The sequence below is a fragment of the Carassius gibelio genome, chromosome B7 (genome assembly GCF_023724105.1).
Source record: "Carassius gibelio isolate Cgi1373 ecotype wild population from Czech Republic chromosome B7, carGib1.2-hapl.c, whole genome shotgun sequence".
NCBI lineage: Eukaryota > Metazoa > Chordata > Actinopteri > Cypriniformes > Cyprinidae > Carassius > Carassius gibelio.
Window position 1 is genome coordinate 36012304 of NC_068402.1, and position 23308 is coordinate 36035611.

The 23308-nt window shown below is 36.8% G+C and overlaps 1 protein-coding gene across 3 annotated transcripts in view; it reads right to left on the bottom strand.

Annotated features, from left to right (window-relative positions):
* kcnip4a (potassium voltage-gated channel interacting protein 4a) overlaps positions 1-23308 on the bottom strand; it is a 188826-nt gene that overhangs the window by 153675 nt on the left and 11843 nt on the right. Inside the window, exons 2-3 of one of the 3 annotated variants that reach the window (XM_052561681.1) lie at positions 12658-12876; positions 12031-12182 (exon numbers count right to left, since the gene is read on the bottom strand). The exons of the other annotated variants lie outside the window; for them this stretch is intronic. Of the exons in view, the coding sequence (XP_052417641.1) occupies positions 12031-12169 (139 nt within the window). The 5' untranslated portion in view covers positions 12170-12182; positions 12658-12876. The remainder of the gene's footprint in view (positions 1-12030; positions 12183-12657; positions 12877-23308) is intronic. 3 annotated transcript variants of the gene reach the window in all.

Sequence of the window (23308 nt, forward strand, 5' to 3'; positions counted from 1 at the left end):
TTTTTTTTACTTGAACACGTAAAAATTTTCCTTGACTAGAATCTTAAATAAATGAATGGAAAAATATTAATTGTCTTAATTTCTTAATCTTAACTTAATCTCTGTGTTCACTGGCAAGAGTTCAACTCTAACATTGTTATCTTGGAGGTTATTTTAAGTTTTTGTGAACATAAAAAAGTATTATAAAATATTCATTATATGTTTTAAGTATATAAATTATTTTACATTGCATTAGTAAAATTACAATATTTATGCCCTTAACCTCTATTTCCTAATTTCTTCACTTTAATTTAAACCCTCAAAAGAAACCTACAGGGAGGCATTTAAGTTTCTGTAAACAGGTTTACAAATCCTTCTCATTACAAATCTCATTATAAATCTCATTACAAAGCTAAAATCATTTCTCTACAAAAGTGTTGGCAAATGCCTGTAAAATTTTCAGCGCTGGTAGAGATGGGATTTGCTGCACTTACTGTAAACCGAGCCTCTCTGACCTGATCCGGACCTTACCAGTGTGAAGGACGCATTGCAGAAATCAGCAATGCTATCTACAGCTGAATACCTGGGGCCATAAATGATAGCTCAAGGTAGCTGTAAGTGAAAGGCTGTGCATGTTACCGTAGTGCTATCAGTGCATTTACAGCTTTAGCAACTGACTAAAAAAACAGCAGCAGTGGGCATTAAGATGAATAACTCATCATCAAACAACAAGATAATGTGGCACGGAGAGAACACATTTTTAAATACACTCAAAACAAGCCAGTGGAAAGTAGCCAGGTTACATTTATAACTAACAGAGATTAAATCTGCTAGCGCAAGCTTTACAGAATCATCCCTGAAACCCATACATGGCAAAGTCATAAACATACACACAGACCTTGCATCAAAGTCAAACATTTTAATGCAATGAAGCAAACATCTTTCCTAGAAGTAAAAAAAAAAGCTCACTTGAAAATTTGATTACAGACTGTGTCAAGCTCAGTAAAAGATGGACATTTGGATCGCTCACTATAGAAAAATCCAACACACACACACACACACACACTCACTGCCTGGCTTTGTGAACAGCTTTCCTCTCTATATTCTTATTTCACTGATTGCAGGCTAACAGCCAACGTGATGCATTATTCAGAAGTGACACCCATTGCTTGAATACATCCATCACAGCCGTGATGTGAAGGTACTGCTCTCTTCTAAGTCAGAGATATAAGCAATCTGCTATTTGTTGCATTGAAATATGGGTTCTTTCAATACACAGATGAATAAAAAAGTCATTGTTTAAGAAGAAAGCCCTGATTGAGACTTCAAAACAATCTCATATTCATTCATAAACTCAGTTTATTCCATCTCTGGAGACAGCCATCCTCCATTAGGCAGTGTGTTGATGAGGCCGTGCAATCAAGGGTAAACAAAATGAGATGCTTAATTATTTGAGTCTGTCCTTACTTAAATATGAATGTCAGATTGCAGTGCAATTAGGCAAAATCTGCACGAATGTTTTTTTTTTGACATTCAAAGGACATGACATTGCATGTCAAGATTTTAATCCAGCTTCTCAAAAACAGTGGTACAAAGAGGTCAAATTTAAGTGACTTGAAACACCAGAGCTCGGTCATATATTATATTTTACACTGGCATCTTTGGCATTTCAAACACTTAAAAGAGAATAGAGATCAAAGTGCCCAGGCAATTCAATGCTTGGACAATAATAAAAAAAAAAAAAAAAAAATCTTTCTTTTTTCAGTTCAGTGACATTTGGTGGTTGTGACCACTCCTAAAATAAAAAGAAAACTAATTAAGGGGAAATTGAGCTTCTGGAATCTTTTCAGAAGTTCTATTTCATTACATCAGAAAGTCTTTCACCAACCTGGCAACCCTCATCCCTTAAAAAAGCCTAATAAACAGGAGATCTCAACTAACGGGTTCCTTTAGGCGTAAAACACTATTATTTCAATTTCCTCGTTCCATTTACTGACTCCATAACGACATATAACTGAAAGAACATGTTTGAGTTCTCATATTCTAGTCATATTGCTTTGGGTTAACAGCTTGACATTTGAATAAACAAATTTAGGTAATGAACTGAATGTGGCTCATTGGAAAAGAAAAAAAAAAACATTATACTATTTGCAAAAACAGAAAGCCCTGACATCTAGCAAAATGTTTTTGCTTGAAGATGCATGGTTTTCTTCTACTAGTGTCATTGCAAAATACATAAAAAAAGAAGAAGAAAAAACTTTGTTCCTTGAAACCTGTATCTCTTTTATCTGCCCTGACATTTACAGCTATTTGTACTGCAATATAACTAGGACTGGGAAATATGGCCAAAAATGTCACAATTATATTATTTACAATATCAAAATTAGTCCCAATATTGATTTTCTTTTTGGTAACACTTTTTTTAAGCCTTCATTTGTAATGCATTATAAAGGGTCTTTACAGAATGCAATGCATTAACATTATTCATAACATGCATTGTAATACATTATTTATTGTCAGAAATAATTATAACTGAAATTAATAGTGTATCAATCAGAATCAGAAAGAGATTTATTGCCAGTATGCTTGCAAAAACAAGTAATTTGTTTTAGTGACATAATCTTCCAGTACACAGAGACAACACTACACAGACAAAACAAAAAAAACAAAACAAAAAACACAGAAATTAGGCAAATAAATAAGTGTATAAACAATTGTGCTATAAATGATAATGGAATAGGATTGAGTAGGATGCAGGGATGTACTAGCATGGAGGGGTAACAAATAAACATAAGAATATTGCACATTTTTATTGCATAAGTATAAGTATAAGTGGGGAACATTTAACTGTTCGTGAGGTAGACTGCCTGGGGGAAGAAACTGTTCTTGTGCTTGACTGATGGCAAAAGTTCAAAGATGGGGTGACTTGGATGTGAGGGATCCAGAGTGATTTTCTGAGCCCTTTTCCTCACTCGGGATGAATACAGTTCTTCAAGGGTGGGCAGGGGAGCACCAATAATCCTTTCAACAGTTCAACAGTTCTCTATAGTCTTCTGACGTCTGATTTTGTTGCTGAACCAAATGAATTGATAAGTGTGAATGAATTGATAAGTGTTATAATGTGGTTTCAATTATTTATGAGTTTCTAAAATGTATTAAAAGATGTATTACAAAGCATAATTAATACATTAAAACTACTTTTATAATGCATTTTACATAAAGGCTTTATGTAAATTGTTACCAGCTTTTCAAATGGTCTCTTCTTATTTGCTCACAGTTTTCTTCTAAAATATACTTCTAAAAAAAAAAAGAAAAAGAGAGAGAGTACTGACTGAAATACCAGAAATTGCATCCGTTTGGGAGGAGAGAACTGAAATGTCAAGAAGTCTGCTGAAGAGCTTTTACAGCAATGCAACTGTGACACACTGAATAATTCTTTAATGAAGATGCATGTTTGCTATATTTTTGTTTTGTTTTTTGCTTGCCTCTACAGTGCTGTCATCAGTTGTTTAGCAGTTTCCAGGAACTCCATTTTAACATGCCATATTTTGATTCTTTAAATACATGACTCTTACTTTGCTTCGAAACTTCAGCTTCAAGTTCCTACTGTAAATAACATTTGATGATTTATTGCTTCCATCTAAAAGCATCATTGCATCTGAATCATATTAGTTTATTCTGGCATTTTTGGACAGTGCTACAGTACATTGACTGCTTCTGGCATGCACTTCTGATTTAGTTTGGCCCTGACTGTAGAAGTCGAGGTTCTTGTCACTTATGTCCAGAGGTAGGTGTTGGCACTTTTCCACAAGAATGCCAACGGAAATTACAGTATCTGTCAAGTTCAGAAGTGTAACTGTGCATAGTCTCCAAAATATCCAAAAGACTGACCTTGAGTGTTTTATTTTAGATTACGGCATGACTCTAATACTTAATTATTAGCCTCTATCATTGACAGACTAAAAACATCCTTTGTCATTAATATTTCAGTATCTGGCATGCATTTTTAATTGCATCCTTTCCAGTATAAACCTTTGTATTGTTTCTGTGTCTTGCGTTGAGTGCATGAACAGCAGGTCTCTGCCTGAAACTGACGCTGGGCCAGTAATTGAAGATTATGACAGGCACAGGTGACTACAAAGTGAAGCCACCTCTAATGCTGAAAGTCATCTCTGCCTGCAGGCAAGGGAACTTACAAGGGTTCACCATATGCCATTTCAATCATTCCTACTATTTATAGATCGTCGAGCCATCACTGGAATACAAAAATGGCTAAAGTAGGTTCCTTACAGAAGGACAGATGAATGAGTTTGACAGAGGAATAAGCTTTGGGTCAGTAGTGAAGGTGGTACTAGAGTAAATACAACTAGATTTTTTTTTTTTTTTCTTTAATGCTGGAGAGGAATGCACATAGAAATGTGGTAAAATTTATAATATAGTGTATAGCCTCCAAAGTATTTTCATTCCCAATATTTATCAAAGATAACATTTTTAAATAAACACTGTAAGTGAATGAAAATGCTTTGGAGGTTAATTTTAGTTTTTCATTATGCAATACAGAATTTTCTAATCAACAATACAGTAAAAAATATTGTGAAATATTATTACAATTTAAAAAGAAATGTTCTATTGTAATTTATTTTAAAATCTAATTTATTCCTGTCATGCAAAGCTGAATTCTCAGCATAATTTCTCCAGTCTTCAGTGTCACATGATCCTTCAGAAATCAATGCTCTGTAAAAAATTTTATAATGATCAATGTTGGAAACATTTTTATTTTGTGGAAATTGTGATACACTACAAGAAACTCAAAAAAAGTGTAAGTACAATTTAAAACCACCAAAAAAAGAAAGAAATTAATACTTGTATTCAGCAATGACACACTAATATGATCAAAAGACAATAAAGACGTATAATGTTACAAAAGATTTATATTTCAAATAAATTCATTATATAGGCTACTGCTGTCAAAATAATTTTTCTAACTTTCTACTCATTCTGGAAAAAAAAAAAAATCATGGCAAAATTCAAATATATAAAATATAATATAACCATATTATTTCCAAAGAAATATTTTTCAAATAAGTTTTATAGAAATAGGTTTTCAATATTGATAATAATAAGAACCATTATTACTTAGCAACAATAACTGACAACAGAGATTAATTACATTTGAAAAAAAAAAACATACAGTATCCTGCAAAAACAGATATTATTTCACAATTTCACTGTTTTTGCTGTGTTTTTGATTGCATAAATGCACCACTGGTGAACATAATAAAACATTTTAAAAGCATTAAAAAAAATCTTAATTGTTCCTAACTTTTGACTTCTGTATTCTATTTTATCATATTATTTAGTTATACATATTTTGCACATATCAAAATAAAAGTATGTTTACAGGGCCAGTGTCAAGGTCGGTGGTGATTTCAGTTGTGATCGTGGTACTATAGAAGTGAGCAGGACACAGATGTGCATGAACCCAGTGTTAAGTTTTCTAAAGACATGTTGTGTAACATATCAGATGACACAGACAAAGCATTCTGTCCATCAGCCGGCTACTATGTCAACAGGCCAATTTAAAGCTTGCCCATTCAGGGCTAATGCTTGGCTAACAGCCACAGTTAACCGCTAATACTATCCATCATCTCCACTTCATCCCCTCCAGAGAGTGAACTGCCACCATATGAGATAACTGGAGCTAATGGAAAATTCATTAGCTAAGTCTTCCTGCAGACAGCAGCTAATGTTCACTAGGCTAAGTTTAAACTACACTGCTAATTACGCTGACATGCTAGTGTGCTTCTGTCCCTTATATTATGTTAAAACAATGAAAACATGTTGTCTTCTAAATAGACTTTTAAGTGTCAATTTTTATATATATATATATATATATATATATATATATATATATATATATATATATATATATATATATATATATAAGAAATATACTTGACTTCAAGTAAATTTTATTACGTACATTTAGGTTCAAGTACATTTTCTACATTTCTTACTTTAAGTTTATATACAGTATATATATATATATATATAGACCTCTAACACTAGCTTGCTCTATTCTTTTTCTATTCTATCTGTTTTCTTTTTGTTTATTATATTATTTAAAATCCCATGCTACGTGTACTGTGTTAAGCTAACTGAGACTTGTTATAGCACTTATATATCATTGCTCTTTTTGCTGTTTTTGATTGCTTCCACTGTTCCCATTTCTAAGTCGCTTTGGATAAAAGCGTCTGCTAAATGAGTGAATGTAAATGTAAATGTAAGTACACCAACAATCAGTGTACTAGTAGTAGTGAGATGAACTGGTTGTTAATTCAAACTATTTCTTATGAATAAATCACATTAACTTTGCACTGTGGTCAATAAAATCATTGAGATGAAAGGTAAGTAGTTCCTGTTTGCTTGTACAATTGCATTAGAGTTGACCAAAATAACATTTTATTTTATTTTTACAGCTTTTATAAACTTTTATGTGCATATGTGAAGCTATAGCTGTGGCCCGATAAGCTCTAATGCATCAACAGTTCATGTTTATTGGTTAGCCAAATTATTACACTGATAAGATAATTATGTGTTTGATGATATTATTCATATTGTAAGGTAATGTCTATTCTTTTTGTCCAGTATTTCAGAAGCACACAAATGGACAGAGTACTAATGAAGCACGTTACTTGGAAATATTGCTGACTTTATCCAAGTCAGTGGAGTCTAATGACGGCGGCTGTTGATGATATCTCCATATTCATGGCGTCATCATTTATTCATTCTGTGCTGCTGAGCTTAATCTGTACACAGAGGCCATTCGTCAACATGAAGAGCGGTTCGAGAGGATGGGGCATCAGACAGACAGCAGAGAGAGCACAAAAATACTGATATTCATCAAGTGGCGCCTGGATCGTATCATGGTTAAAATCTCTGACACGCCACACTGATAATGAACCCAGGCCAAAGTACAACACTGAACATCTGCTCACATGTTACAGCAAGACTTTAATACACAAACTGACACACCAGTGGGCTTGAAATGGTTGGTTGTGAATCCAGTTTGGGTCTAAATTCAGTCTTGCAACCGTTGCTCATGGACAGTAGGGAAAAATAACATGACAAAAAGGACATAGAATTCAGTTTCAATATTAACCAGGACAAATAATTGTTAATTTATTTAGGATTAATATTATCTGTATTTTCTTTTCTTTTTATATTCTTAGTTTGGTAACACTTTACATTAAGGTTCCATTCCACCTTACATTCACGAGCAGTAAATAAATTAAATAAATAAATAAAATTCATGAGCAGTAGTAATGATACAAATTCAATGAATAAATAAAAAATATTAAAATCAAAAGCTTTGTCTGTTAACATTATTAAATGGACCTGACCTAACATGAACTAATGCTATTTTTATTAACATTAGCAAAGATTAATAAATATAGCAATACATATTGTTATTTAATGCTACAGTAGTAATACATCACCTGGCAGTAACTAATGGGAAATTATTATATATTTTAATTGCATTTAAATAATATTACTGATACAGTACATGACGTTAACTCATAGGATTTTTTTAATTGTATTTATTATTATTATTATTATTATTATTACCATTGTTATTGTTATTATTATTATTATTATTATTATTATTATCATTATTTACTTTAATAAAATTAAATCTATAAAATGTGATGTAAAATCTGGTCCTAAAGCAAAACCAGTTGCAAATCAGTCTCATACACATTCATGCGAGGTTATAAGTATTCAGATGTTTCATACTACAAATGAGCCTTCACAAAATAATCCACTTTTGTTGAATATGGTACCAAATGCAATGTTTGCAACTCTGCATAATGACGTATTAACGATGGAAAGCTGTGGGGATGTTAAGAAACTGTAACTAGGTGTTTCAGATGGTGTAGATGATGAATGACTCACTTTATGCCAATCCATACATTAAACATTTTCTCTCTTTTTTTACACTTTTTATTCACTGCAAAGTCTGAGCAAATACGATAACACAACAGAATCAGGAAGTCAATTGTAGTTGTGTTATAAATCCATCATTGCCACCTACTGGACAAAAAACAAATAGAGTTCAATTCAAAATACAGTAAAGCCTAGAATTGTCCTATTGATATAAACATTCAATTTCATTAAATTAAACTCCTCATGTTGTTGCCTTCCTCAACTCTCGTGGCTGTTATGAGAGTTTGAAACAACGTGATAGTGAGTAAATGATGATTAAAAGTCAAGCATAGATTAATTATGGAAGCTGCCAACAAGTTGATATAAAAAGTGTGAAAGTGTGAAAAAGTGTAAATGAATCGGCTTGATGAATCGTCAGTCATTGAAATGTAACTTGGTAGAGGTGTGACTGTAATTTATCTGGCAGAACAAAAGATAACTGTTTCTAGTAATGTTAACCACAGATCCTGTTTAAAATCCACAGCGCATTACTATAGCAAATCAGGAGCCTGTGGTGAATCAGCCTTCAGCTCTATTATAAGAAAATTCAGCTCCTGTTGAAGTCTAGTCAGTGTTGTTTGGCTGAGTGGATGAGGAAACATATGGACACAGCCCCATCCAGTGGTCTGGACATTTATCACAGTCTTTAAGCATATTAAGGGTCCATGGATGCTTTAAATTGCAATGATGACTCATTTTAGACTGAATCATAAGTATTTAGACCAGTGGTTCTCAATCAGGGGCTCAGCAAACTTTCAAGTGAACTTAAGGATGACTTACAATGAGACCAAGTAAGACAAAGCAATGTTAGTTACCTTTAGAAATGTAAAAAAATGAAAAAAAAAGTGCTGAATGTTGTTCTCCTGTGTCATATTCTTCATGCAATTTGCTTGAGCTGCTCCCTCTACTGTACAGACGTGAACATAATTAGACACTTTTTTAGAAAGTAATGCAATATTGTAATGCATAACTTTCCCCAACATTAAACACTATTATTATTTTTATTTATATTGATATTATTATTTATCGATCAATACTCTTCTAAGCTATTCAGTCAAAAGTATTAAATAATTAATATATCAATGAGAGCAAAGACTGCCCGTTTGATATATATCTAAAATTAATGATATCATTCATGGTATTGAGAGCACTGTCTTGGTATTTCTAAAGTTTTCGGATGTACTCAAATTAATGTGAGCTTATAGTTAATGGTTAAGTCTTGCAAACAACACCCACCAGAGACAAATCCATCGTTTTCATCGGAAGATTGAGTTATGGCATTTTGATTTGGACATATTTAGGTCTAAATTAAATAAATAAACATTTGCATGAAGTATTTACAGTATGTCCTATTACATGCATTAGCGAAATCATTTATATTTATAACTTTCAGTCTAGTTTTTTTTTTTTTTTTTGGTTAATATCACTTAATTATGCAGCAGAATACTATATTACAATATCTGAACTGAAATAATAATGAAGCAATGAAGCAATGGGTTTATTAACAAAATATAAAAGGACATCTGCAACTAAACCACAGCTGTACAGTGAATCAAATATTCACTGAGACTATGAAACATCTTTAAAATTTCTGTGCCTTGCAATTTTTATTTATTACGCAGCTTCATAAAATACAGCGTAATTTGGCTGCATTGCAGATATAGCATCCAGAAGACAGGTCTGATGCCATGTATCACTTTTACTAATGCAGTTTTCTGCTGTTTCAGTTTAATCCGTCTTGAAGGTTATGCTTCTGAATGTAATTATAAAGTCAAAGCAGATTATGTTGCACTGAGACAGGCCAGTGTTGAAGCAGCCAAATAAACCCATTGAGTTTGTCCATTCAGCGAGGCTGGACACTGACAGCAGCACCTGACACTAGGAAGAGCCCAGCTGGTTCCTGAGCCTGTGTGATTACAGCACACAGCGCCTTAGTTAATAACTGTCTTATGAACAGAGACACAAATACATATACACAAACAAACACAGGCTGGGACTCCATCTCACAAACATAAACACACATCATGTGAGCCACAGCTAGGAATGAACCACAAATCTATATACAGCATGCGATTTCTTTTTATGCCATGCTGAATTACCCTCTCTTGAGAATTTCAGAGATCTTTTTGAACCACCACCACATTCCCTCAGCATCTGCTTTACTTTCATTAGTATCGTTTCCATTACAGTTTCCACGGACTTTGCCAGAATGGTCTTTTTTTTTGAGCTAGCAACACTCACTTGGCAGTTTCAAGCTACATTTTTTTTTTTTGCTATTTCTTACATCATTTCACACTGTATGAACAGGACTAAGATTGAAAGAATCCACTTAAACCAACCAACGCAGTGAGATCTAAAGCAAACCACACCACAAACACGATTCAGCCATTTAACAAATGAGAAACTGTACATTTACAACTGGAAAACTCATCGATATCCCTTTCACTGTAATGCAATGATTTATTATGTCTATCACTTCACATGAGACCATAAAGTGTGATCAGTCGAAACACCGAACGCAGTAAAATGATCAATAATCAGACCAGCATTACTACCCAAGGTCCCTCTTTCAGCAGATTAGACACCAATGTGTCAAGTGGCTTGACTTTAATAAGCAGAGGAAGCAAAAATGTCTTAGATTCCCAGCGAATATGAAAAATTATACTACTACAAAGGTAGAATAGCCTCTTTATTAAAGGGAAAGATCACCCAAAAAACATTGTGTCATCATTTATTCATCCCTGTGTCGTTCCAAACATGTATGACTTGCTTTCTTCTGTGGAATGTGGGTTTTTGGACATCAATGGTAACACAAGCTCTTGTTCTTTTTTGCTAAACTGATAAAAAGCCAGATACAGTTTTAAAAAATATGGGTAGGCCTATAGGACTGAGAAAATAATGGTGCAAAATCTTCACAATTTTAAAGGGGTCATATGATGCTGTTTTAAAGATCATTATTTTGTGTATTCGGGTGTAACAGCATATCCTGACATGCTTGTTATTATGTTGCAAAATCTTCACTATTTTAACGCCATCATTTACTCATCAACGTCGTTCTAAATCTGTATGACTTTTTTTTTTCAGCAGAACACAAAAAATGACATTCTAAAGAATGTTGTTAACCAAATTGTTTCAATTGTCCAAAAACAGAATTTTCTCAAAATATATTTGTATGTTTCTCAGAAGAAGAAATCCACAGAGGTTTGAAATGACATGAGGGTGAGTAAATAATGGCAAAACTTTCATTTTTTGATGAAATTGCTCTTTAAAATAACTTAAAGCTTCAGCTACCATATGTGACCCTGGAGCACAAAAGCAGTCATAAGCAGCACAGGCATATTTACAGGAATAGACAAAAAACATTGTATGGGTCAAAATTATCGATTTTTCTTTTATGCCAAAAATCATTGAGATATTAAGTAAAGATCATGTTCCATGAAGATATTTAGTAAACTGCCTACCGTAAATATATCAAAACTTAATTTTTGATTCATAATATACATTGCTAAGAACTTCACTTGGACAACTTTAAAGGTGTTTTTCTCAATGTTTTGATTATTTTGCACCCTCAGATTCCAGATTTTCCAATAGTTTTATCTCAGCCAAATATTGTCTGATCCTAACAAACCAAACATCAATGGAAAGTATATGTATTCAACTTTCAAATTATGTATAAATCTCAATTTCGAAAAATTGACACTTAAGTCCAAGGTCCAGGGTCACATATGTTGTGTAAAATCACGTGACTGACACTTTAAGCACTGCATTGTGCATAAAGTACATTAAATAAAAGCATTAAGAAAATCCATAGCAAGGCCATAGCATTTTTGGCTCCTCTAAAAGAACCATTATCCACCATAAAGAATCTTTTGTGCAATGGAAAGGTTCAGTCGATGTTAAAGAATCTTTATGAAACCATCAACACCAATTAAGAACCGATATTTTATCTAACGTAGCTCCACCAGACCTTCGCAAAGACAGAATTTAATGCATATGGACTAAAATTCATATCCGCATTTTTGAATGTACTACAGCGATGCTTACTTATCTTGAAGAGGGATTTACCTTTTTTGTTGGGGGAAGCCCAGGAGATGATCCACCTGACCAGACAGCAGTTGAGCAACACTTTCTTGGAAAGGCCATGATCTTTACGAAACAGATTTGGGTCTTCATCCCACTGAGTCCTCTTGACTGGGGCAGACATGGTAACACTACAACTATTCAAACCCAGAGGCTGCGGTTAAAATAATGCACTTTCAATCCTATGTAGTTTCTTCTTCCTATAATAGCCAGGAATCATTTACATTTTATGTTTCCCATGTGGGCTGATAGGCTATTTTGTTAAATAAAATAGGACCATTTGGTTATCAAACCTTCTGCACTTAAAAACCAACCTAAAGGGCTTTTCAGTATAACCGTACACCAAAACTTTTATAGGTTTCTATATATACTTCCTCAACTATGTCTTCAGTTACATCTAAATATAGATTCATATTATGCCAGAATGGGTTAAATAGCCTCCCCTAACAGCAACTAGTGAGAGTTTAACAACAGATGAACATCTACACATTGAAAAATGCATCAAAGACAAAAAGTTCCCGTTCTAGTTTAAGACTACATAGTTAATTCTGCTTTAAATGAAGCAGCACTATTGAACCCGCACCCTGTCCTCAAGCGAGAGTATTTTCTTACCTTGTGGTCTTAGAAGAGCTGCTGAACCTTCTGTGGCTTTACAGCAACACAAAGATGCTCAGGTTTCACGCTACAGGACGCTTTCTCTTATTTCGTGTGAGAAAAGAGGAGGGGAGGAGGAGAGATACTCCAGTGATCAGACGGTCTGCTCGTGGACTCAAGCCTTTATCTGCCCCCCTCTCTCACGAGGGGACAGTGAAACATCATCAGCATCTGCACCTGAGAGCAGCCAATCAGAGAGCGGCATGATCATTCATGTCAATGATGGACATTTTACTCACCGGACCCAGGGCAAGTATACTTTTCTGCCGAGAAATACACACACACACGCGCACACACTTGTCATTCTCTGCCCTCGTTGGTACACACATGCACAAGCAAACATAGAGCCAATAATGAAGTGTTGGCTCGCAGACAGATTCCCCTGCTGCTCTGATGCCATATTTAGCAACATTTAGACCCCCCACCCCACCTCCAATGAAATCACTCAGCGTGCGGCATATACACAAATCCACAGGGCCGACTGTACTGAGAATACACACCTGATCCTGTCAGCCATCATTTAGTGTCAGATGATATAGAATAATGATTACATGCACATCATTGAACAATCTATAGTCTTCCTAAAGAGAAAGAAAATTACATTACTTCATTGTTATTAATGGTGAATAAAGTATTTCTATTGTGCCTATAATATGTAATCATGTAATCAATAAAAAAGTAACTGTCTGATTATGTTTATTTTAAAATGTAATAATCTAATCAAAAGTACTTAATTTCTGGAATCTTGTTTAAGCGATCCAGATATTATGTAGTCAGTTACTACCCAGCACTATAATATACACTATTCAAATATAAAAATGTATAATATAATACTAAAATATAATACTATAATATAAATTGGTAACAATACGGCTCAATACGTTAAAATGAGTTGCTACAATATCTATTTCTTTTACAGCATTTATTAATCTAGGTTCCCTTTCAAGGGAACTTCGAACTGCATTCTCTAGGGGGTGTTTTGAGGAACACCTCGTCATGACCAGTGTCTGAAGCATACTTTGAAAAACACCAATGCGTTGGCCGGTGACAGCCTCTGACATCACTACCGGCGCGACTATAAATTCGCCAGGAGAGCACGTCATTTTCTTCTTCGTCTTCATTGACTGTTTTGTTTGAACCTGCATCTGAGAAACGACCATGGTAAGAGTGATCTCTCTGTTTATCATGGCATCCACTAGCAAGGCGTTTAAACAGTGTGTACATCCGTGTTGGCATTATTTGACACCTAATGACACACACAGTCTTTGCGTCTCTTGTTTGGGCGAAGAGCATGCACGCGATGTCCTTGAGAGGGCGATCTGTGTGCATTGTGAGTGTTTTTCTATGAAAAAGCTCTGCTCTCATTTGTTTCTCTTTTCGAGGAAAGAGGGACATCCATCTGTTTCCTGAGGTTCAGGACCCACCGCCGCTGAGGCCCGGAGGAGAATGAGCTTGTGGGGATCACAGGTGGATCTCGTTGAGGAGTTTAGAGAGGGACTTTACCTTTCACGCTCTTCGGCAGCAGATGAGAGTGAACTTCAGGAGGAAGATGTGTTGTCATTAAACCTTTCTGATACTGAAGTTAGTGCTCTGCTGGGTTCTGCCCAGGAAGAGCAGGAGATGTCTGAGGGTGCCGAAGAAGCTGAGGCTGGGCCTTCTCAATCCTGCTGCCCTGCGTATGTGGAGCAGTTAGAGATTATGGATCGCACCACAGCAAAGTTAGATTTGCCATGGAAGCGTGCCAGCAAAGTAACGCAGCGAGGTCGCCTCCATGAGCGTTATTTGTCTGACCATAGCCCTCCAGCCCAGATGAGCCTTCCATTCTAGCCTGATTTACATGCAGAAGTCGAAAAAGAATGGAAGAGGCCATTTTCTTCTCGCATCCATCGGTTTCAGCATACAAGTTATTATAACATCGAGGGCATGCGCGAAAACGGCTGTGAGAAGATGCCCCCTGTAGAAGAGACGCTGGCTAGCTATCTCTCTGTGGGGGTAACATCCTCTCTTAAATCTCCCTCTTTGCAATCTAAGCCCCTCCAAGATGCATACCGCTTAAATGTCAGAGCATATGCAGCAGCAGGTCAGGCTGTGGCTTCATTGCACACAATGGCAGTGCTTCAGGCCTATCAGGCTGACCTGCTGAAGGACCTGGATAAAAGCGAGGGCCTTTCAGCTGACCAGGTAGCCAATGTGGGCCGCACCACAGACCTCTCTTTCCATGCTTCCAAGTAGGCCGCCTCCGCCATGGGTAGGTCTATGGTGGCCATGGTAGTAATGAAGAGACATCTGTGGGTGAATCTCCCAGACATCGGGAGGAAAGAAAGGGGCTTTCTTCTCGATGTTCCGGTCTCGCCTTCTGAGCTTTTTGGTACCTCCGTCGAGATGGTGGTCGAGAAGTTCAGGGAGACAAGGGTGCGCTCAGCTGCTTTAAATCCTTAATTCCATGAAAGTCAAGGTCCAAGCCCGAACAACATAGGGGTCCTGGCCCGTCTCGATCTGAAGATCAAAGACGGGTGCAGAAGGCTAGTGTCACGGCTCACACTCCTCCCCCACCTAAGGGCAGGGGCTAAAGGAATCGTGGGTCACGAGGAGGTAAGCAGGACCTGAGGAATGTGATTCAGATGAAGCTACGTTCTCATCTGAATCAGAGCAATACCTAGGTAGCTACTCATTCCCTTTGGGTGGTTTTTAACTTCTGCTCTTATCCTCCCCTGCCTAATTACCCTGTAACCACCAGCTCTCCACTTGATCGAGGTTAGGTGGAAAAAATTCTCACATAACAGTCTCCTATGCTGGACCTATGATGTTTTTTGGTTGGTTCTGTATTCATAGTAACCACCTTACTGATGGTCCGGACTATAAGGAGGTGCGCCGTGAGCGGGGCTCCAGTGCAGGAGGGTGGGTGAGTATGTAACCCTTTCTGTATATACTTATGGGTTAAAATGCTGGTGCTTATGTGTCTACTAACAAACTCTTTGAGTTTCCTTTACAGTGCTCAGTCACAGCATTTACTAACACCCTTCAGCACCGACCGTCTGGCCTCGTTCTCTGGTATTAGGCGGCCGAGATCACAGGCTTCTGCGGGAGCTTCGCTGATCATCAGAACTGGCAAAGCACTGCAGGGGATTTCATGGATGTCTTGCCAGGTCACCCTGAGGGGCCTCCTGGCTGCTTAGTTGTGCTGTCACATCCAGCGGGAAGGTGGAGGTGGTAGTTACAGAATTTTTCCTGTATATACTGCCTCAGGTGATGCTCAAAATTGGAGTTTGCCTCTCCCGTGCAGTTCAGCGTCTCTGCGATGCTTAGGAACCTTTTAAATACACGCTGCCCTCTGTGTACTTCCTAAAGTGGTAAGTGTGCATGCAAAACTCTGCGCACTTTTCTGAAATCCGGTACAGTAAGGATTAGACGCTCAGCTTCGTTCCCTTTTCAAGATGGTTAGACCTTGGTTCTTTTGTCTCCATTCAGCCAGAGTGTATTTGTTTATACACTTCAAGCATTGCTTCCGTCACCTTGAGGGGATATCTGGGGTAGTTGAGGGGATATTCTCTTGGTAGTTTAGCAGTGGTCCCCTTTTCCAGAAATGGTCACATTTGAGTGCGCTACTCTGAATTCGGAGTTCTCTTCTCATATGAGACGGCGTTCACTGTTTTTTCCCCAGAGCGCTCCAGAATTAGTTCCACAGATTGAGTTGATACTCTCAAACATATTGTTTGAGATACACCATTCCATCTGTGAGCTGCTCGATCAGAGTGCCACGAGAGCCCCTCCTTAGAACAGTATTTTAAAAAATCCATATTATGGGAGGTGTGCATGCGAAGCACTTTCTGAAATCCAAACTGTGGTAAGTTTGCACGCTAGTGCTCTGCATTCTTTCTAAAATCATCTATGGTGAGGGCTTCTAGCGGTTGCTTCGAGCCCTTTCTTGAGTTGGTGAAAAGCCCCGTTCAGCTTAGGCATCACTCCATTCATGTATCCTTGAATACCTATCTGTGTGACAGGCAAGACCTTGTTTAAATACTGGTTTCTTAGCCGAATCCCTTTAAAGGAATCCTTCCTGATTCCAAGCTTTTAGCTCTACCCTGTGTAAGGGATATTGTCATTGACAGCCGTCTAACCGTCCCAGGGGCAACTCCCATGGAAATGGTAGAGTTGGAACTTAGTGTTTGCTATGATTCTGGCCTGCACTCCCCTCAGCATGGCGGCGTGGGTATACTGTTCCCCTAAGCGCCCGCTAGAGGACGCAGTTCGAAGTTCCTTTGAAAGGGAACGTCTCAGGTTACGAATGTAATCCATGGTTCCCTGAGTAGGGAATGAGACACTGCGTCCTCTAGCTCCCTGCCATGCTTCGGACACAAGCTTCAGACGAAGAAGTAAATGACGTGCTCTCCTGGCGCTTATTTATAGTCGCGCCGGTAGTGACGTCAGAGGGTGTCGCCGGCCAACGCATTGGTGTTTTTCAAAGTATGCTTCAGACACGGGTCACTATGAGGTGTTCCCCAAAGTGCCCCGTAGAGGATGCAGTTTCTCGTTTCCTACTCAGGGAACGTTTTCATGACACATGACACATAACAAATTTTTAAAACCTTGGTCAAAAATTACCAATTTCTGAATAGCCAACATTTTTCAAGTAGTTGATTGTGTTTGGTAACATGAAATAAGGCACTATATGTTAACATCAGCTGCTAAAATAGCTTACATTCTTTAACATGTATTTATTAATTCATATTTGCACATAACAATTTATTTGACCATTTCAGTTGTCTAAATTAATAGCAATGCATTAAAAGCATTTAACAAAAATACTCACAATAACTGCTGTACAAAAAAAAAAAAAAAAAGCTGTTTGGGCAAGTAAACCTTGATTTTTAAAAAAAATTATTATTATTACATTTTTGCCTTTCTGTTAAATGTAACTTGTTGTTTTTGTACTCTCTTATAATACACACATATAAATAGAAAATAAAAATACTGCTCAAAGGGACAGTTTGCCCAAAAATTAAAACTGTCATTTACTCACCCTAATGTTGTTCTGAACATGTAAGAGTTTCTCTCTTCTGTTGTAATATCTGCTGACGGTTGACAGTAACCATTGACTTTCACAGTATTTTTTTTATACTACGTCAATGGCCACCATCAGCTGTTGGTCATCACCATTCTTCAGAATACCTTTTGTGTACAACAGATGAAAAACAAATACAGGTTTGGAACAACTTGAGGGTGAGTATATATAAAATAAACTAAGATCCATATTCTTTGCTTTAACTACTTTCAATGCTGCCATCTATTTCAATTCAGTTTTAGTCACTGTGCACAGTAATTTAATCAGCTCATTCACTCACATTCAGGTCCTTTATAATGGCACACAAGAGCACAATCAACTGCATAATGTAGGCCATTATATAAAATTTTACAACAATTATTTAATTTAATTAATATTTAAACATCAGCAGAATTACTTGGATTCCTGGAATAATTGTATTTCAATATTTTTGAAATACTGTCAACGGCAGTATTTAGAGCATAGAAGAATATTAGCTGGAGTGGATTTCAGTCCATCTAAAAGATTCGTCCCCTGTACAAAATGACCTGAATTCACAAAGGGAGGTTCACATTCACAGGTGCATTAAAAAGATTGATCTATCAGCCTGCGGAGAGAAATCCGGTAAGACATAACAATCACAGCTCCAAAGCTTCATAAGATCATTATCCTCCTCCTGCTCTGCTGTTTCTATTTTGAGCTAACGTGACTGATTAATCACAGAGGTTACTAACAACAAATACATAAAGTATAATGAACACAATAAAACTGGGTTAGGGACAGGTGTTGTGATGCATTTCTGACACTCTAGATATTAACTATATAAAACCATCAATATTTATGGCATGGCTTCAAATGAAAATTGTCACGAGCGGGAACCCGGGTCCCTAGTGTGGTGGCTGAGAGAGCAGTATTGCAGGAAATGTAGATTTATAAGAATGAAAAAATAAAATAATAATAATCCAACAAGAATAATCCAACAAAAATTCTTCTCGACTTTGGAATAAAAAAAAATATGACAACACAAAAACTCCAAGAGGGGAGAAAACAAAACCAGAGAACAAAAACAACCAAGGAAAGAAACTCGGGAAACCTGAGTCAGAAAAACAAGGAACAGGTGACCTGGATAACACTAACAAGGACACGCAAGGAAGAACTGAAGCTAAGGGGAACACAGGGGGCCTCTAGAGGCACGGAGCCAAACTACAGGAGGTTCAGGATGCTGACAGAAAATGCAAGTTAACTGATGCACCACTGATCTTTAGTCTCAAGATGAAACCAACCCTGATCTACAGAAATCAATAGAAACCACACAACCACATATTTGCCATTACAGATAAAGATTTAATTGAATTCTAATCGATGCTTTGTAAATGCATTTGAATATAAAATTACACCGATTTTTAAGTGATACATTAAAAACATTTATTATTAAAGGGGTCATATGATGTTCCTAAAAAGAACATTATTTTATGTATTTGGTGTAATGAAATGTGTTAATGTGGTTTAACCAACATTATTTTCCACATACTGTACATTATTATTTCTCCTCTATGCCCCGCCTTTCTGAAAAGCATTGTTTTTTACAAACGTCATCTTTCGTAAAAGCGAGTTGTGCTCTGATTGGAAATGTTACGTGTGATGGAAAAAATGTTATGCCCATTTTCATAATGTGTCCCGGTCAGAACAGCGACAAGACAATAACAATAAAACTCATTACAAACGAGCCATTTGTTGCATCCAGTAGAGACATAATTACAGATTATAATGATTAATATTGTCTTTTTATGCATTGTGTTGCATATCATGCCGCTTAAAGATAAAATTTTTAAAATTAGTGTTTGATCATCAGTGGCAAATTCTTTAAATATGTAAAGGTACTTACAGAGTGTGAGTCAGAACAGCCAGAAATGTAGCTTTCTCTCCTAGGATCAATACCGTCCATATCTCTTTGGCTTTGAGACTTTAGTCTTTGCAACTTTAAGGATCTTGTCTATTCACGAACAGCTTGTTACACTCCAAAGAGAAAGGAAAACACGAAATCGCATCATATGACCATAAGGCATCAGTATTGTGAATTTGGGGATTCTGTCACCAAATGTAGCAACTATGTCATTACTGTGACTTTTATTAATGGTTTGTGACAAGGAGTTAATTTGTTGATATTTAAATATATCTGGCAATTTAAATATATTTAATATATATTTATATATATTATTATTATTAACAAATAAACCAAAAATAAGACAGACATTCTGTCTTTTGTAACATTTTTCTGTCGTCATTTACTGCAAACAGTCTCAATTGAGTCACGTTGTCTGAAAACAGAAACATAAAATAGCCTATGTACAGATGTGGCCATTAAGAAAGCACATTGTTTCCCATGGCATGCTGCAATTCATCCTGTGAATTGCTTCTGAAACCTGTTAGCACTTTTTCAGGATTTAAATAAATGTGTTGTACTTCACAGAATATCCACCTGATGGAGCGACATACTGTATCTACAGGCAAGACCAAATTGCTTGCTGATAAACCCTTATCTGCAATTATCTGTCTTTGACCAACTGTTGAATATGCTTATAGATTATTAAAGTATGTTCCATTATTATTATTATTATTTTATCAGTTTCTGATAAATTATTAACTGCATGTAATGTTGTCATTGTAAGAAAACATCCACAATTAAACGTATTATTATGAATTATTATGTAAATGAGACAGATTTAATAATTATTCAGCTGATGTAACAACAACAACAAAAAAAAAGCTTTCTGTGGACAAAAACTCTGTAAAACAGTTTTGAATCGTGTGTAGTGTGAAAATTACATGATACAGGATCTTTATACAGTGTGTCATAGTGAAGAATATAAGTCTGTCCCTAACACTAACAGCCTCATTTTCATCCACAAAAAAAATTAATACGTCTAACTTGACTAAGGTCAACCTGTTCATCTAAATCTGGCAATCACAACACAAGGGCATATAAACAGCTGCTAGTACTCTTCATCTCACAGCTGTCACAGTCTTCAGCTGGTGTACCCAGGATGGCCAACATGGCTGCATTTACACTGCAAGTCTTGATGCCCAAATCCGATTTTCATGAAATGTCTTCAAACACAGATTTATTTCTGTAACAACCCTGCATTTTTGCCTGCACTGTCTCTTCACCCCAAAGACTTAAACACATGAAACCTCTGCATTGCTCCACTGTGAGTATCCTTCGTCCTCCATCGCGCCTACATGACTTATTATATAATAAGTCATTTGATCTCAGTTGCTGGTGTCCACCTGAGTTGACGTCACTTTTTTAATGACGTACGACTCGCATTTACTTGGGAATATCCGATTTGTCTGCTTACATGGCACATACAAATGCACGTATCCGATTCATATCCAATTTATTACCACATATGAATGAGGCCTGAATCAGTTCTGAGAAAATCTGAATCCATGCGGTTTTTACCTGCTTACACGTTCACCGGTCATATCCGATCTGTGCCACATGAGAGGAAAAAATCGGAATTGGGTCCCTTGAACCATGCAGTGTAAAGGGGGCCCGTATGACACTGTCTTTCTTTGAGCACATGGCTTGTGTTGTGTTTGTTTGCAGCCATGTGCTCTCTTTCCTCTCTATTGTCTGACACTGCCGATCTTGTTACCTCGTTATTGTTTTAGTAGCTCCACCTGTGTTTCTCCCTTTCTTCAGGACTCCATTCCCCTAAATTATTTTTAGTAGTGCATGGCTCGAGCCCTCCATGGATAGCAGGCCACATCTTTCCCTGTTAGAAGGAAATACCTTGTATGTGTGAAACTTACAAGATCTAGTACACATTCACTCTTAACGTAACACGCAGCTTCTATAGAATCAGATGTACAGTTTTGGACAAAACCTGCACTAATCATATTTTTCATCCAGTTAGCTACTGTCTGTTTACTCCGATCACAAAGCGAAACTTGGAGCACCACATCGTATGTTCAAAGAGAAAGTTAATTAATCCAGCACTCACAGATTGCAAAATCCTATGCCATTAAAACACAATGGATGGATTTAACATAAAAATTGGATACATTCCTTTCATTCGAAGGGACCTGTTTATCTGAAAAATAAAAGATAACAGCATTCTGCCTATTTTGTCAGAGCAAAAAGACTTAAAGGGCGGGTGAAATGCTATTTCATGCATACTGAGTTTTTTACACTGTTAAAGAGTTGGATTCCCATGCTAAACATGGACAAAGTTTAAAAAATTAAGTTGTACGTTTGAAGGAGTATTTTTGTTTCCCGAAAATACTCCTTCCGGTTTGTCACAAGTTTCGGAAAGTTTCTTTAGAGTATGGCTCTGTGTGACGTTAGATGGAGCGGTATTTCCTTATATGGGTCCTAAGGCACTTCTGTCGGAAGAGCGCGCGCTCCCGTATAGCACAAAAGAAGAGTATTTTTGGTTGCCAGGGCAAGACAACCCTGCACTGATTACCAAAAAAAAAAAAAGCATTAAGGGACCAGTGGACAGAGTTTATTTTTACAGAGCATCAACGGAGTTGTGCAAGTGTTTGTGTTTGTTCCCTGCATTTCAAAGATGCTTGTTTTACAAACAAAGCCCATTTGACGACGGATTTGCGTATCGTTTATTTCTTAAGGATGATGCAATCCCAACGAAAAAGGGTCACGATCGTGTGTTGGAACCGCAGGCGGTGAGTAAAACTGCTTAAAATATCTCTGCCTTCTTGTTAGTGCGTCCGCCTCCCATGCCGAGACCCGGGTTCGAGCCCCGCTCGGAGCGAGTCGTTGCTGCTGCTGCTCTCGTTCAGTTTCAGCCTCTGGATCTGATTCTGGATCATAAATAAACGGCTGAATCTGACTGTAAGCCATGGTTTGTTTTGGATGATGGTTTTTCCCTCACGGTAATGTCACAGCTTCCAAACGCTCTCAACTCAAAAGCCTACTGGCGCTCGTGATTCTTTAGCTCCGCCCACACGTCACGCCTCCAGCCGGTCGTGTTTTTCCAGGAAAAATCGGTACAGACTATCTTTCTCTTATAAATATAATAAAACTAAAGACTTTTTGGAGTTATGAAGGATGCAGTACTACTCTATAGGTACTCAAGATTAACAGGATATTGAGTGAAAACGAGCATTTCACCCCCCCCCCCCCCTTAATTTACTGAGGTACAAAGCTGCTATGCCAACAATGTTTTCATATAGATAGATAGATAGATAGATAGATAGATAGATAGATAGATAGATAGATAGATAGATAGATAGATAGATAGATGAACACTATAAACAGAAGTTATATTTAATTTCAACAACATCTTGACGCAGCAACAACTGCACTGAGCTGCAAAATCAGATGAAAGGATATTAATGTTACGACAAAGATAACGCTTTCCAGCAGACATTCAGACTCATGTGTATTGTGATATGAGGTTTATCTGAAGAATGAATGCTGTATCAGATGCAGGTAATCACACTTGCTCAGTCCATCTCTCTCACACAATACCTACTAAAGACCTACATAATACACTGCTTTTTATATCGTAATACAATAAGCTTTCAGTTAAACAACTAAAC